The sequence below is a fragment of the Scyliorhinus torazame genome, chromosome 1 (assembly GCF_047496885.1).
Source record: "Scyliorhinus torazame isolate Kashiwa2021f chromosome 1, sScyTor2.1, whole genome shotgun sequence".
Lineage (NCBI taxonomy): Eukaryota > Metazoa > Chordata > Chondrichthyes > Carcharhiniformes > Scyliorhinidae > Scyliorhinus > Scyliorhinus torazame.
The window spans coordinates 411,596,265-411,613,910 of record NC_092707.1 but is presented as its reverse complement, the minus strand read 5'-3'; the positions used below and the strand labels follow the sequence as shown (position 1 = coordinate 411,613,910).

Genomic DNA, 17,646 nt, shown 5'->3' with positions numbered 1-17,646 from the left:
ACAACCATTCCTGTCCCTGCTCTATCCATGTCTCTGAAATGGCCACAACATTGAAGTCCCAGGTACCAACCCATGCCGCAGGTTCACCCACCTTATTCCGGATGCTCCTGGCATTGAAGTAGACACACTTTAAACCACCTTCCTGCCTGCCGGTACACTGCTGCAACTTTGAAACCTTACTCATGACCTCACTACTCTCAACCTCCTGTATACTGGAGCGACAATTCAGGTTCCCAATCCCAATCCCATCACTACCTCCTTAGAGATAATAATCCTCTCAAGGTCCTCATCTGTCATAACTTCATTTATATCAGTCACTGGCATGTTATTTGTGTCTTCCACTGTGAAGACCGACCCAAAAAATCTGTTCAGTTCCTCGTCCATTTCCTCATCTCCCATTATTTAATCTCCCTTCTCATCCTCTAAAGGACCAATATTTACCTTAGCCACTCTTTTTTGTTTTATAAATTTGTAGAAACTTTTACTATCTGTTTTTATATTCTGAGCAAGTTTACTCTCATAATCTATCTTACTCTTCTTTATAGCTTTTTTAGTAGCTTTCTGTTGCACCCTAAAGATTTCCCAGTCCTCTAGTCTCCCACTAATCTTTGCTACTTTGTATGCTTTTTCCTTCAATTTGATACTCTCCCTTATTTCCTTCGATATCCACGGTTGATTTTCCCTCTTTCTATGTCCTTCCTTTTTGTTGGTATAAACCTTTGCTGAGCACTGTGAAAAATCGCTTGGAAGGTTCTCCACTGTTCCTCAACTGTTTCACCATAAAGCCTTTTCTCCTAGTCTACTTAGCTAGTTCTTCTCTCATGCCATTGTAATCTCCTTTGTTTATGCACAAAACACTAGTGTTTGATTTTACCTTCTCACCCTCCATCTGTATTTTAAATTCCACCATATTGTGATCGCTCCATCCGAGAGGATCCCTAACTATGAGATCATGAATCAATCCTGTCTCATTACACAGCACCAGATCGAGGACCACTTGTTCACTCGTAGGTTCCATTACATACTGTTCTAGGGAACTATTGCGGATACATTCTATAAACTCCTCCTCAAGGCTGCCTTGACCAACCTGGTTAAACCAATCGACATGTAGATTAAAATCCCCCATGATAACTGCTGTACCATTTCTACATGCATCTGTTATTTCTTTGTTTATTGCATGCCCCACCATAATGTTACTATTTGGTGGCCTATAGACTACTCCTATCAGTGACTTTTTTGCCTTACTATTCCTGATTTCTACCTAAATGAATTCAACCTTATCCTCCATAGCACCAATGTCATCTCTTACTATTGCCCAGATGTCATCCTTAAATAACAGAGCTACACCCTTACGATCCACTCTGTCCTTCCGAATAGTTTGATACCTTTGGATATTTAACTCCCAGTCGTGACCATCCTTTAACCATGTTTCAGTAATGGCCACTAAATCATAGTCATTCACGATGATTTGCGCCATCAACTCATTTACCTTATTCCGAATACTACGAGCATCCAGGCAAAGTACACTTATGTAGGCATTTTTACCTCTGTTCTGAATCTTAACATCTCGATCAGTAACCTCTCCTAAGTTATATTTCCTCTTAACCTTTCTCCTAATTTTCCTGGTCATCGAACCCATATCTTCATGTAACAACCTGCCGTGTCGCTTACCATTAATGTTTTTACTTCCCATTTTTTTCCTTTTAGTATTCCTGGTCCTATTCACTGAGCTCCCCTCAGTCACTGTAACTTGTACTGTCGCCCTTTTTGATTTTTGACTATGGCTTCTCTGCCTTACACTTTCCCCCTTACTGCCTTTTGTTTCTGTCCCTGTTTTACGACCTTCCAACTTCCTGCATCAGTTCCCATCCACCTGCCACATTAGTTTAAACCCTCCCCAACAACTCGAGCAAACACTAGCAAAAGCTCTAGGACATCGGTTCCAGTCCTGCCCAGGTGCAGAATGTCCAGTTTGTACTGGTCCCACCTCCCTCAGAACTGGTTCCAATGCCCCAGGAATTTGAATCCCTCCCTCTTGCACCATCTCTCGATCCACGCATTCATCCTATCTATCCGGACATTCCTACTCTGACTAGCTCGTGGCACTGGTCGCAATCCTGAGATTACTACATTTGAGGTCCTACTTTTTAGTTTAACTCCAAACTCCCTGAATTCAGCTTGTATGACCTCGTCCTATTTTTTACCTATATCGTTGGTGCCTATGTGCACCACGACAGCTGGCTGTTCACCCCCACCCGCCCCCCCCCTCCCCCCACCCCTCCCCCCAGATTGTCCTGCAGCCGCACCGCTACATCCTTGACCCTTGCACCAGGGAGGCAACATACCATCCTGGAGTCTCGATTGCATCCGCAGAACTTACGATTGAGTCCCCTATCACTATAGCCCTGCCATTCTTCTTCCTGCCCAGCTGCGCAGCAGAGCCAGCCACGGTGCCATGAACCTGGCTGCTGCTGCCTTCCCCTGGTGAGCCATCTCCCTCAACAGTATCCAAAGCGGTATATCTGTTTTGCAGGGAGATGACCACAGGGCGCACCTTCCTACTCTTGCTCTGTCTTTTGGTCACCCATTTTCTATCTCCCTCAGTACTTTTCACCTGCGGTGTGACCAACTCGCTAAACGTGCTATCCTCAGCATCACGGATGCTCCAAAGTGAGTCCATCTGCAGCTCCAGAGCCATCAAGCGGTCTAACAGGAGCTGCAACTGGACACACTTCTTGCACGTGAAGGAGCCAGGGACAGTGGACGTGTCCCTGAGCTCCCACATCGCACACGAGGAGCATGACACAGGTCTGAGGTCTCCTGCCATGTCTTAAACCGTAGGTAAACTTATACAACTACAATTGCAAAAAATGAAAGAAAAAATAAATAAATTAGACAATGAAAAGAAAAACTACTTACCAGTCACTTCCCAGGGATAAAAAGCACATCCTCCCCACCCAGCTTTGAATTCTCACCTAGATTCAAATTCCTAAACTCACTCTTTGCTGTCTCACTCTGGCTGTGTCTTCTCTGGCTCACTGGGAGAACTCACCTGGAGTGAGTTACAAGTTGCTCTTCTTAAATTGGCCTGAGCTGACTCTCCTCCCCCACCTGTTTGTTATTTCATTGAATTGTATGGGTTAGATTGTTTTTCTTTTTCTTCTGGGACTGGGTGGGAGGGGACAGTACCCCTTTTTGGGGGAGAGGGGGACTACCCGCACTAGCTAACTAAAGTTGGCTAGTGAATGGAGGTGAGTTGAGAGGAGGGCTGCGGAGCCTGGTTAACAGGTTTCAATGGGCCTATGAGGCGAGCAGGCTGGGGGAGGATCGATACTGGGGGAGATTTTCTCGAGGGGAAATGCAGGGGGGGATCCTGGGAGGGGGTTCGATGTTAATAATGGAAAGGAACGGATCAGGCTCACGGGGCAGGACCCGGTGGGAAGATGATGGTGGATAAGAAGGGCGTGAGAGACCTCCAGTTAGGATAGTCACGTGGAACGTGAGGGGGTTCGGAGGCCCAGTCAAGAGGTCAAGGGTGCTTGCGCATCTCGAAAATTTGAAGGCCGTTGTAGCAATGCTGCAGGAGACTCACCTGAGGGTGAAGGACCAAGTGAGACCAAAAAGGGGCTGGGTTGGTCAGGTGTTTCATTCTGGATTTGACGGAAGAGCTCGAGGGGTAGCGGTAATGGTCAGCAAAAGGGTACGGTTCCAGATGGAGAAGGTGGTGGCAGATCAGGGGGTAGGTATGTGATTGTGACGTGGGCGCTGGAGGGGAGGCTAGTGGCGCTGGTAAGTGTATATGGTCCCAATTGGGACGGTGTGGGATTCGCGAAGGTGTGTGGGGCCATCCCTGACTTGGACACAAACTGATAGTGGGTCGGGACCGGGACTTGGTGCAGGAGCCAGAATTGGACAGGTCACAGCCGTGCTCGCTGACCCCATCAGGGGGGGCGAAGGCGCTGGCTGGGCGAATGGTGGAAATGGGAGGGGTGGACCCTTGGAGGTTACTGCACCCGAGGGAGCGGGGTACTCGTTTTTCTCAGCGGTCCATAAGGTGTCCTCGCGGATTGACCTTTTCATGGTGGGGAATGCGCTGCTGGCTGGGGTCAAAGAGTCGGAGTATTCGGCAATTGCAATATCAGACCATGCTCCGCATTGGGTGGATATGGCACCGGAGAAGGGGATGGTACAGAGACCAGGGTGGAAGTTAGATGTGGGACTGTTGGGGACAGAGGGTTCTGTGACAAAATTGAAAAAGTATTGGAGGAATATCTACGTTTTAACTGCACGGGTGAGGTGCCAAAGGCGGTTGTCTGGGAGGCTTTAAAGGCGGTGGTGAGGGGTGAGGTGATCTCGTTCAAGGCGAGGCTAGACAAAGAGGAGAGGTTGGAACGTCAGAGGGTAATAGATGAGATGCTGGAGGTAGACAGGAGGGATGCAGAAGATAGGGACCCAGCACAGTTGGAAAAGAGGAAGGAACTCCAGGCGAGCTTTGACCGACTATCTACCAGGAAGGCGGTACGCCAATGGAGGCGAGCAAGGGGGGCAGTTTCCGAGCATGGAGAGAAGGCGGGCCATATGATGGTGGGTCAGCTCCGTAGGGAGGCTGTAGCAAGGGAAATTGTGCAGGTGCGGGGCAGGGCAGGGAAGTTGGTGGTAGCTCCAGATCAGATTAACCCGGTCTTTAAGGAATTCTATGAGAGATTGTACAGGTCAGAGCCACCTGGGGGAGGCCGGGAGATGCAGGAATTTCTAGATGGGCTGGAGTACCCGAGGTTAGGGGAGGGGGACAGGGCTACATTAGAGGGGGCGATAATGGAGCAGGAGATAAAAGGTGCGATTGGGAGGATGCAGTCGGGGAAGGTGGCAGGGCCGGATGGGTTTCCGGTGGAATATTATAAAAAATTCAAAAATAAGCTGGTACCGCTGATGGTGGGGATGTTTGAGGAGGCGATAGGGAAGGGGGTGTTACCACAAACCTTGGGGCAGGCATCGATTCCTCTGTTACTTAAGAAAGATAAGGATCCGACAGAATGTGGGTCGTATAGGCCCACATCACGTTTTAACATGGACGCAAAGGTATTGGCGAATGTACTGGAAGGTCGGCTGGAGGAGTGCCTCCCAAAGGTGATAGGTGAAGATCAGACCGTGTTTGTGAGTGTGAGGAAGCTCTTTTCGAACATTAGGAGGATATTGAATGTGGTTATGGTACCGGCAGAGGGGAAGGAAACAGGTGGTTGTGGCATTGGACGCCGAGAAAGCCTTTGACAGGCTAGAAGGGTTTGAAGGGATGATTACCTCGTTCATATGGGGAGGGAAGGTGGCCAGAATTAGAAAGGTGCTACTACAGAGAGGAAGGCAGGCAGGGGGTTTGGGTCTTCCGAACCTGATGGACTATTACTGGGCGGCGAATGTGGAGAAGGTACGGAGCTGGGTCAGAGGGCTTGAATCAGAATGGGTCAGAATGGAGGAGAGTTTGTATAGGGGTTCGGGATTGAAGGTGCGGGCGACAGCGTCGCTCCCGACGGCCTCGAGGGGGATTCTCAGGGAGTCCGGTAGTAATAGCTTTGTTGAGAATTTGGAGGCAGTTTCGACAGCGCTTCGGGTTGGGGGCAGGGGCAAGTGAAATGCCAAATCGGGGGAACCATAGATTTGAGCCAGGGAAGTAGGATGGACATTTTCGGAGATGGGAGGAGAAAGGAATTAGAACACTAAAAGATTTATTTCTTGGGGATTGTTTTGCAGGATTGAAGGAGCTGGGAGCGAAGTATGGGCTGCAGCAGGGGGAAATATTTCGATACATGCAGGTTTGACACTTTTCCAGAAAGGAAATACAGAACTTCCCAGTGGAGCCGGCCTCCACATTGCTGGAGGAGGTGCTAACGACACGGAGACTGGAGAAGGGGGTAGTGTCGGCGGTTTACGGGGCTATTTTGGAGGAGGAGAAGGCGCCACTAGAAGGGATCAAGGCAAAGTGGGAGGAAGAGTTGGGAGAGGGTATGGAGGAGGGGTTCTGGTGTGAGGTGCTCCGGAGGGTGAACGCCTCCACCTCATGTGCGAGGTTGGGGCTGATACAGCTGAAGGTGGTGTATAGAGCGCACCGTACAAGGGCGAGGATGAGCCAGCTCTTTGAGGGGGTAGAAGATGTGTGTGAACATTGCGGGGGAGGCCCCGCAAACCACGTTCATATGTTTTGGTCCTGTCCAAAGCTGGAGGATTACTGGAAGAAGGTGTTTCGGGTAATCTCTAAAGTGGTGCACATGAAACTGGACCCGGGCCCTCGGGAGGCCATATTCCGGATGTCGGACCAACCGGGGATGGAAACGGGCGCTGAGGCAGATGTTGTAGCCTTCGTCTTGTTGATCCTGTTAGGGTGCAGATCAACCTCTCCACCCTGTGCCCTGGAGTGGCGGGGGGACCTGCTGGAATTCGTAACGCTTGAAAAGGTCAAATTTGAACTGAAGGGAAGGATGGAGTGGTTCTACAATTCATGGGCGTTATTCATAGAAGTTACAGTACAGAAGGAGGCCATTCGGCCCATTGAGTCTGCACCGGCTCTTGGAAAGAGCACCCTACCGAAGCCCACACCTCCACCCTATCCCCATAACACAGTAACCCCACCCAACACTAAGGGCAATTTTGGACATTAAGGGCAATTTAGCATGGCCAATCCACCTAAACTGCACATCTTTGGACTGTGGTAGGAAATCGGAGCACCCGGAGGAAACCCACGCACACACTGGGAGAAGGTGTAGACTCCGCACAGACAGTGACCCAGCGGGGAATCAAACCTGGGACCCTGGATCTGTGAAGCAATTGTGCTAACCACTATGTTACCGTGCTGCATGCATTATGCACTTTCGAGAATTGAATTACATCGAACATTAGTGGGGTTGGGGGCTGGGAGGGTGGGGGCGAGGGCAACTGTGCGTGTTAATGCTGACTATGGGTGATTCCTGATTCCTTTTTGTCATTTTTTTATGTTAACATGTGGGCCAATGTCTGGGGTTTGGTGGGAGGGTGGGATCGTTGTTATTGATATGGGGATTGACATTACATTCGTTACTGATTATTGTTTATTGTGGCTGTAAATTTGGGAGAAAATGTGAAAACGGAGGGGAATAAAAAATATTTTAAAAAAACATTCCTGCCTTCCTAACTGCCGACTGAACCTGCAAGTTAACCTTAAGAGAATCGTGAACAAGGACTTCCAAGTCCCTTTCTGCTTCTGATTTCCTACGCATTTTCCCATTTAGAAAATAGTCCATGCCTCCATTCCTCCTTCCAAAGTACATAACCTCACACTTTTCCACATTGTATCCCACTTCTTTGCCCACTCTCCCAGCCTGTCCAAGTCCTTCTGCAGCCCCCCGCTTCCTCAATAGTACCCGTCCCTCGACACATCTTTGTTTCATCTGCAAACTTAGTAACAGTGCCTTCAGTTCCTTCTTCCAGATCATTAATGTATATTGTGAAAAGCTGTGGTCCCAGCACAGACCCCTGAGGCACACCACTTGTCACCAGCTGCCATCCTGAAAAAGATCCCTTTACCCCCACTCTCTGCCTTCTGCCAGTCAGCCAATCCTCTATCCACACCAGGATCTTACCCTTAACACCTTAACTTATTTAACAGTCTCCTATGTGGCACCTTGTCAAACGCCTTCTGGAAATCTAAATAAATCATATCCACTGGTTCTCCTTTGTCTAACTTCCTTGTTACCTCCTCAAAGAACTCTAACAGATTTGTCAGACATGACCTCCCCTTGACGACGCCGTGTGACTCAGTCCAATTTCACGATGCACTTCCAAGTACTCCGCGATCTCATCTTTAATAATGCACTCTAAAAGCTTACCAATGACCGAAGTCAAGCTATCGGCCTATAAATTCCCGTCTTCTGCCTCCCTCCCTTCTGAAACAGCCGTATTACATTAGCCACTTTCCAGTTCACTGGGGCCCTCCCTGCCTCCAATGATTCCTGAAAGATCATCAGCAATGCCTCTGCAATCTCCTCAGCTTCTCTTTCAGAATCCTGGGGTGTAGTCCATCCGGTCCAGGGGATTTATCCACCTTCAGACCTTCCAGTTTCCCCAGAACCTTCTCCTTAGCGATGGCCATGACACTCACCTCTGCCCCCTGATTCTCCTGGAGCTCTGGCATCCCACTGGTGTCTTCCACCATGAATTCTGATGCAAAGTAACTATTCAGTTCCTCGGCCATTTCTTTGTTTCCTATTATTACTTCTTCAGCCTCATTTTTCAGTGGTCCAATCCCTTTACATCTATCTGCACAACTAATTCATCCATTATTTCAAATGATCTGCACGTTCAGGTATAAAACCTTAAGGTTCGTCCTTTTAACGTTCCTTGTTCCATCCCTACACTTTTTTACAACTTCATTATCAGACAAAGGGCCTTGATTTCTCTGCCTATCACTTTTCTTATTTTCCTTCCTGTCGCATCTTCAGAGGTACGATGGTCTGCTCTATGAGGGAGGGTGTGGAGGTGTGAGCAGCGTTGTACCTCTCCTCAGCTCGAGTCTGAGGGTGATGCACCAGAGTCATCAGCCAATGTTAAAGTGGGCAGCCCTGAACCCCCAGCAACCATCGCAGCAGATGTTGTGGATCCAGTTGCTATGGTGATGGACATTCCCACCCTGCCCCATCCCCTCCTCCCCACCCGCACTTGCACAAACCTCCTTCCTCATTGTCCCACTTGTCTTCCTCAGCAACCCGTTCACCACGCACCACACCTCTGGGGAAACGTAGGACCATTGGAGTGGATGGTCCATGGGTCCCGCAGCACATTCTGTCCAAAAAGACCAGCTCTGCTTGGAGCTGAAGGGCACAAACTAGTGGCCCCAGCAGAGAGGTGCTGAGTGTAACAGGAGTGATGCAGCGCGATGGTGGGCAGGATCTGTGTGTTACTCACCTCAACATCTCGAGTGAACATGGAACATAGAACATTACAGCGCAGTACAGGCCCTTTGGCCCTCGATGTTGCACCGACCTCTGAAACCACTCTGAAGCCCATCTACACTTTTCCCTTATCATCCATATGTCTATCCAATGACCATTTGAATGCCCTTAGTGTTGGTGAGTCCACTACTGTTGCAGGCAGGGCATTCCACGCCCTTACTACTCTCTGAGTAAAGGACCTACCTCTGACATCTGTCCTACTTCTATCTCCCCTCAATTTAAAGCTATGTCCCCTCGTGCTAGACGTCACCATCCGAGGAAAAAGGCTCTCACTGTCCACCCTATCTAATCCTCTGATCCTCATGTATGCCTCAATAAAGTCACCTCTTAACCTTCTTCTCTCTGACGAAAACAGCGTCAAGTCCCTCAGCCTTTCCTCATAAGATCTTCCCTCCATACCAGGGAACATCCTGGTAAATCTCCTCTGCACCCTTTCCAATGCTTCCACATCCTTCCTATAATGCGGCGGCCAGAATTGCACGCAATACTCCAAATGCGGCCGCACCAGAGTTTTGTACAGCTGCAACATGACCTCGTGGCTCCGAAACTCAATCCCTCTACCAATAAAAGCTAACACACCGTACGCCTTCTTAACAACCCTCTCAACCTGGGTGGCAACTTTCAGGGATCTATGTACATGGACACCAAGATCTCTCTGCTCATCCACATTGCCAAGAATCTTACCATTAGCACAGTCTTCCTGTTATTCCTTCCAAAATGAATCACCTCACACTTTTCTTCATTAAACTCCATTTGCCACCTCTCAGCCCAACGCTGTAGCTTATCTATGTCCCTCTCGAACTTGTAACATCCTTCCGCACTGTCCACAACTCCACCGACTTTAATGTCATCTGCAAATTTACTCACCCATCCGTCTACGCACTCCTCCAGGTCATTTATAAAAATGACAAACAGCAGTGGCCCCAAAACAGACCCTTGGGGTACACCACTAGTAACTGGACTCCAGTCTGAACATTTTCCATCAACCACCACCCTTTGCCTTCTTCCAGCTAGCCAATTTCTGATCCAAACTGCTAAATCACCCTGAATCCCATGCCTCTGTATTTTCTGCAGTAACCTACCGTGGGGAACCTTATCAAACGCTTTACTGAAATCCACATACACCACATCAACTGCTTTACCCTCATCCACCTGTTTGGTCACCTTCTCAAAGAACTCAATAAGGTTTGTGAGGCACGACCTACCCTTCACAAAACCGCGTTGACTATCTCTAATCAAATTATTCCTTTCCAGATGATTATACATCCTATCTCTTATAAATCTTTCCAAGACTTTGCCCACAACAGAAGTAAGGTTCACTGGTCTATAATTACCGGGGTTGTCGCTACTCCCCTTCTTGAACAAGGGGATAACATTTGCTATCTTCCAGTCTTCTGGCACTCTACCTGCAGACAAAGATGACTTAAAGATCAAAGCCAAAGGCTCAGCAATCTCCTCCCTAGCTTCCCAGAGAATCCTAGGATAAATCACATCCGACCCAGGGGACTTATCTATTTTCACACTTTCCAGAATTGCTAACACCTCGTCCTTATGAACCTCAAGCCCTTCTAGTCAAGTAGCCTGAATCTCAGTATTCTTCGCGACAACATTGTCTTTTTCCTGTGTAAATACTGACGAAAAATATTCATTTAGCACCTCTCCTATCTCCTCAGACTCCACGCGCAACTTCCCACAACTGTCCTTGACTGGCCCTACTCTTACCCTAGTCATTCTTTTATTCCTGACATATCTATAGAAAGCTTCAGGGTTATCCTTGATCCTACCTGCCAAAGACTTCTCATGTCCCCTCCTGGCTCTTCTTAGCTCTCTCTTTAGATCCTTCCTAGCTAACTTGTAACTCTCGAGCGCCCTATCTGAACCTTCATGTCTCATCTTTACATAAACATCCTTCTTCCTCTTGACAAGTGATTCGACTGCTTTAGTAAACCACAGTTCCCTCGCTCAACCATTTCCTCCCTGCCTGACAGGTACATACTTAGCAAGGACACGCAGTAGCTGTTCCTTGAACAAGCTCCACATTTCCATTGCGACCATCCCCTGAAGTTTTCCTCTCCATCCGATGCATCCTAAGTCTTGCCTCATCTCATCGTAATTGCCTTTCCCCCAGATATAACTCTTGCCCTGCGGTATATACCTATCCCTTTCCATCTTTAAAGTAAACATAATCAAATTTTGGTCCCTATCACAAAGTGCTCACTACCTCCAAATCTAACACCTGTCCTGGTTCATTACCCAGTACCAAATATGTCCTCGCCTCTCATTGGCCTATCTACATACTGCGTCAGGAAACCCTCCTGCACACATTGGACAAAAACGGACCCATCTAAGGTATTCAAACTATAGCGTTTCCAGTCAATATTTGGAAAGTTAAAGTCCCCCAGAACTACAACCCTGTTGCTTTCGCTCCTGTCCAGAATCATCTTTGCAATCCTTTCCTCTATATCTCTGGAACTTTTCGGAGGCCTATAGAAAACCCATAACAGGGTGACCTCTCCTTTCCGGTTTCTTACCTCAGCCCATACTACCTCAGTAGACGAGTCCTCATCAAACGTCCTTTCTGCCACCGTAATACTGTTCTTGACTAACAATGTCCCCTCTCCCCTCTTTTACCACCTTCCCTGAGCTTACTGAAATATCTAAACCCCGGCACCTGCAACAACCATTCCTGTCCCTGCTCTATCCATGTCTCCGAAATGGCCACAACATCAAAGTCCCAGGTACCAACCCATGCCGCAAGTTCACCCACCTTATTCCGGATGCTCCTGGCATTGAAGAAGGCACACTTTAAACCACCTTCCTGCCTGCCGGTACACTCCTGCAACTTTGAAACCTTACTCATGACCTCACTACTCTCAACCTCCTGTATACTGGAGCTACAATTCAGGTTCTCAAGCCCCAGCTGAACTAGTTTAAACCCTCCCGAAGAGCATTAGAAAATTTCCCCCCCAGTAGATTGGTACCCCTCTGGTCCAGGTGTAGACCATCCCGTTTGTAGAGGTCGCACCGACCCCAGAATGAGCCCCAATTATCCAGAAATCTGAAACCCTCCCTCCTGCACCAACCCTGTAGCCACGTGTTCAACTCCTCTCTCTCCGTATTCCTCGTCTCGCTAGCACTTGGCACGGGTAACAACCCAGAGATAATAATTTTGTTTGTCCCAGATCTAAGTTTCCACCCTAGCTCCCTGAATTCCTGCCTTACATCCCTATCCCTTTTCCTACCTCTGTCGTTGTACCTATATGGACCCCGACTTGGGGCTGCTCCCCCTCCCACTTAAGGATCCCGAAAACACGATGACTGAGGTCCATCTCGTTCATGCTTCTCTTTTTCAATCGGGTTCGAGTCCGACATGATTTCCCGCTGGTGTGATGCACGATAGGAAGGCCTGATGGGATATTGACGAGCGACTGTTAAATTGAATATTCATGAGATGCAAATGAATGCAAATTGCAATCACACCACCAGGCAGCAGGATAACTGAGCCACGAATAATCCGCCTTCAGGGGAATTACAAACTTTTTTATACCCGGGGGTTTCCGGCTTTTCCTCTCCTGCTGGATTCTCTGCTCCCTCCCGTCACCAAACTCTCCCCGGTTGGGATGGGAGAGGGATCATAGAAGCCCTACAGTGCAGAAGGAGGCCATTCGGCCCATCGGAGTCTGCAATGACAGAGCACTGCAGCCAGGCTCACTCCCCCACCCTATCCCTGTCCTATCCCGGTATCCCCGCACATGGCCAAGCCACCTAACCTGCACATCTCTGGACTGTGGGAGTAACTCGGAGCTCCCAGAGGAAACCCACGCAGACACGGGGACAATGTACAAACTACTCACTGACAGCCACCTGAGGCCAGAATTGATCCCGTGTCCCTGGAGCTGTGAAGCAGCAGTGCTAACCACTGTACCACCCAACACCTTCCAGAGCGATCCACTGGTTCACTCACTACCTGAGCTGTATTTCCCACAATTTGCCTCTCCTGGGACCACCACTGGCTCCGTGCCCTTTACCAATATTAAAAATGTCAGTTGGAGGGACAGGGTTTGGCTCCCTCAGGTTTATTTCCAGTCTCTCTCAGTTACCCCCACTCCCATGCCCTCTGTGTTGAAGATGGCAGTAGCAGCTGGTAAAGATCCTGTACCTGAGGAATGGAGGGATAGAGACACCATTCTCCCAATCTGACCCCCCGGACCCTAACCTGGGGAGAGGCCTCAGTTTTCACAAACCCAATAGGCTGTGGTTCTGTTGATCCGTGGGGCGGTCCTGTCCCTTTAAATGTCTGACTGCCCCTTCGAATGTTGCAGACACTTCCCATTCTAATTCCCAAACCTACTTCCTATTGTGAGAAACACTCTCCCACTATTGGTTCAGTAAAGATAACTCCAATCTCCATGGACTGCAGCAGTTCAAGAAGGCAGCTCACCACCGCCTCCTTCAGGGCAATTAGGGATGGGTAATAAAAGCTGGCCTAGCCAGCGACACCCACATGCCAGGAATTCATTTAGACACTAACTGGGAGAGGTCAGTGTGTTTGAGAGAGCTGTTCCACAGTGTGAGAACAATATTGCATTTCACAATTATATCAACACATCTGTACTGCTGAGATCAGCACAGAGTAACCCCCAGGATAGAAATCATTCACAAACTAACACAACTAGATCAGTCTCAGAAGCTGTTTCCTTTCTTTAACACAGAACTTCTACTGCCTGGACTGTCCCTTTAAATACTCACAGGAAACTTTCAGCTCAGGATTTAACTCACTGATTTTGTTTTTCTCTTAAAGGTGCGACTGATCCAGTCCTTATCCAGTCTCCGAGTCTGGAACGTGTCCCAGAGGGTCAGACTGCACGGTTACAGTGCACCATGCGGAACGCCGCACTGAGAGACAACGTGGTTTATTGGTACCGGGAGCGGCCAGGGAAACAGTGGGAGAGCATTTTAACACATTATGCATATAATGACATATACCGGTCTCCAGGTTTCTCTGAGCGTTTCCTGCCTTCCAGACACATCGACTCCAACAGATACATCCTGACAATCAGCAACGTGCAGCCCAGTGACACTGCCGTCTATTACTGCTCAGTGTGGGGAAGGGTCTATGGGAGTGGAAGCCGGCTGAATGTAACCAGTGAGTAGAGTTTTCATTCCAATTACCCACAGCAATAGCCTCTTCCAGATGAGTGAATTGGAGATGCGTTTGTGATGATGAAGAGCTAGGAGGTGATGTAAAGTGATCTTACTGATGGGTTCACTGTGGGGAAGAAGCTGAGCTCAGCTTCAGCAATTCCCCAAAGTTCCACATCTCTGGCTTTATCCTGAGGGGGTGTCTGGGGAGGTTAGTGCCGTGTGGCTGTTTACTGAGCTGCAGAGAAACTTTGTCTTAGCCGAGTCCGAATGTTGGACAGACATTTGGAGAGAGGAAAGAACATTGGGATCAATGGGGGAGGTGGAGAGACTGATCTGTGTGATGGTGAAGATGGGAATGTTGACCAGGTTTCTGAGGGTGAAATGAGGATGAGGAGGGAGCCAGGGATGGTGCCCTGGGGACACAGCAGAGGCGATCATTCAGACACTGGAGGAGAAATCCTTTGGTGCTGATACAATGTGGATGATGTGAGCAGCAGGAGTGGGACCGTGAGAGAGCAGTGCGAGGGGCTGGAATGTGGATTCACCGAGACTTTTAAACAGGAACCTGTGCTCAGTGATGTTAAACAGAGTGGAGAGGTGAAAGATTCTGAGGAGGGATAGACAGTGCCCATCACATTCACACAGATATCAGTTATGATGTTGATCAGTGGAGTGCCAGTGTTGTGGGTGAGAGTGAAGACTGATTGCAGGATCAGGAGCTGGGAGTGGGCAGGAGGTGGCTCCCAATTGCAAACAGCAAGAGTCAGTCGAATGGATGGTTTGATTGTGGAGACAAAGAAATGGCTCCGTTGCTGAGAATGTGTGTGTGAAATGAGCATGGATTGTGTGGGGAGGAGTGGACAGATGGTCAGATCTAAGCACAGCTGTCTTTTCACATCCTGTCATGAATGATGGTGGGGAGCTGTGACGGTCCCGGACCAGACCCCAACTTTTGTTAGGATCCCGGGCAGGAAACCCCAAACAATTTACAATTCATAAAACTGTGAGGAAAGGATATTTCACCCCAGGAGTGGTGAGTCTGACCAATAGGCATCTTTTATGGTAAAACAAACCTTAATTCAAACATCCCAATGTGATATCCCATGACCTGCCCAGCGAAGACTAAACACCATCATTCACCAATTATCTACACTCCAGTGACCTTCCAAAACAGAAACTATATCCCATTGGCCATCTCTCTGTAAACAAATAAATGGTTAAATTCAACGATGACCTCACATTGACTACTCCTGAATCGCAGCTTTAAGAACAAAGAAAAGTACAGCACAGGACTGGCTCCTTCAGCTCCAAGCCTGCGCCGTCCATATTGCCCATCTAACTGAAAACCCTCAATACTTCCGGAGAACTTATCCCTCTATTCCCATCCTATTTATGGATTTGTCAAGGTGCCCCATAAACGTCACTTTTGTAGCTGCGTTCACCATCTCCTCCGACAGCGAGTTCCAGGCACCCGCTACCCTCTGTGTAATAAAACTTCCCTTGCACATCGCCTCTAAACTTTGCCCCTTGCACCTTAAACCTGTGTCCCCCATTAATTGACTCTCCCACCCTGGGACAAAGCTTTTGCCTGTCTACTCTGTCCATGCCCCTCATTACTTTGGAGACTTTTATCAGGTTGCCCCTCAACCTCCGCCGCTCTAGTGAGAACAAACCATGTTTCTCCAACCTCTCCTCATAGTCAATGCCCTCCACACCAGGCAACATCCTGGTAAACCTCTGCTATACCATCTCCAAACCCTCCACATCCTTCTGGTAGTGTGGTGACCAGAATTAAACACTGTATTCCAAGTGGCCTAACTAAGGTTCTACACAACTAGAGCATGACGTGCCAATTTTTATGCTCAATTGCCGGACCAATGAAGGCAAGCATTCCGTATGTCTTCTTGACAACCTTCTCCACCTGTTTTACCACTTCCACTGACCTGTGTACCTGTACACCCAGATCCCTCTGCCTGTCAATATTCTCAAGGGTTCTGGCATTTACTGTATATTTCCCAAATATTTTAGACCTCCCAAAAAGCATAACCTCACATTTAGCCGGATTATAGTCAATCTGTCATCTCTCTGCGCATGTCTCCAAACGATCTATATCCTGCCGTATCCTCTGACAGTCCTCATCGCTATCCACAATTCCACCAACCTTTAGGTCATCTGAAAACTTATTAACACTGTCCTCCAAACAGCAAAGGTCCTCAGCAGGTACCCCTTCACCCTGGGGTGTCCCTCGAAGATGTCGGGGATGTTTGACTGCCCCAGGATGCAGCTGTCGTGCACACTCCCGGGAAAGTGTGCACACACGAGCACGATCTCCATGTGGTGGTCGCTCACAAGTTGGAGGTTCAGAGAGTGGAATCCCTTTCTGTTGCTGAAGGGAACTCCGTGGCGCCCCGGTGTGTGCAAGTGAACATGTGTGCGATCTATTACCCCCTGGATCTGGGGCATCCGAGCGATGCCCCCCCCCCCTCCCATCCCGTACAGCTGAGGCAGCCATGGGGCTGTGATTGGAGAACGGGATACACTCAGTTTGGGGGTGAGGTTGGGAGGCGGGGTGGCGTGAGGGGTGAGGTGGGGGGTGAGTTGGGGGTGGGGGGGAGGCTGACTGTACACAGCAGCAGAATGATTCTGAGGATTCACTGTCAGGGAAAGTGATCATTCCGAGGGAAGCAGTGAGTAGGATGGGGAGGGGATTAGGGATTTTCCGGCAACATTTCTGCAGCACCGGAGCACAGAGCAGAGAAGCAGAGGAGCTGGAATGTGCGAGGAGGGATTGGGAGATGTGCGGCTCTATGAGTGGGGACAGGATGTGGGGAGAGCTTGAGACTGGGAGGTGTAATCAGGAGCTGCCGTCCATCCAGACGCACATCACTCTGCTCACTGACGTTGCTATTCCTCTTCACATTCCCAGCGGCATTCCTGTTCTTCCCTCAGTTCCTATTTCTATTATTTGGTCTCTATCTTTTATGGTCCATGACCTTTAATTTGAGCAGAAGGGAGGAACACAAGGGTGGGGGTGCTGGATATTACATAGATATTCCATAATAGTTAACCAGTTGTATTTGTTGCTTGTTTAATTAGTTATTTTTAATAAGAAGTTAATTATGTTTAAATTTACAAACCTGGTGACTGTAATTATTGGGCAGCTGAAGACCTCGGGTATTGTAAAATAAAAGTTAACATCAATCATGTTGTGACTCCGGGTCAAGTGGGGCTGGAATTGACCGCGCACTGGTCCAGGGTGTTGTAACAATATGTTTCAACTAATTGACATTTAACTCAGATACTTTTAAACATGAGCTGATGTGTGACTCATTTACACTTGCTCAAAGCGAGACAGAGACCGGTTGTCTGCAAACAAAAGGAATATGTTCAAGCCGTGCTCCTTTCTTTCAATTCAACAGGAGCTTTGGGAGCCTCTAATTCGGGGTAATTCTCCATGGCAACGTTTCAGCCAATCAGAGTTGACTTTCTTTGTTAATAATCTTTATTGTCACAAATAGGCTTACAT

The 17,646-nt window shown here is 48.5% G+C and overlaps 1 protein-coding gene across 1 annotated transcript in view; it reads left to right on the top strand.

Moving 5' to 3' along the window:
• The window catches only part of LOC140423837 (uncharacterized), a 47,226-nt gene that overhangs the window by 28,617 nt on the left and 963 nt on the right, over nt 1–17,646 (top strand). The window contains exon 2 of the mRNA XM_072507820.1: nt 13,777–14,121. Within this exon, the coding sequence (XP_072363921.1) occupies nt 13,777–14,121 (345 nt within the window). The remainder of the gene's footprint in view (nt 1–13,776; nt 14,122–17,646) is intronic.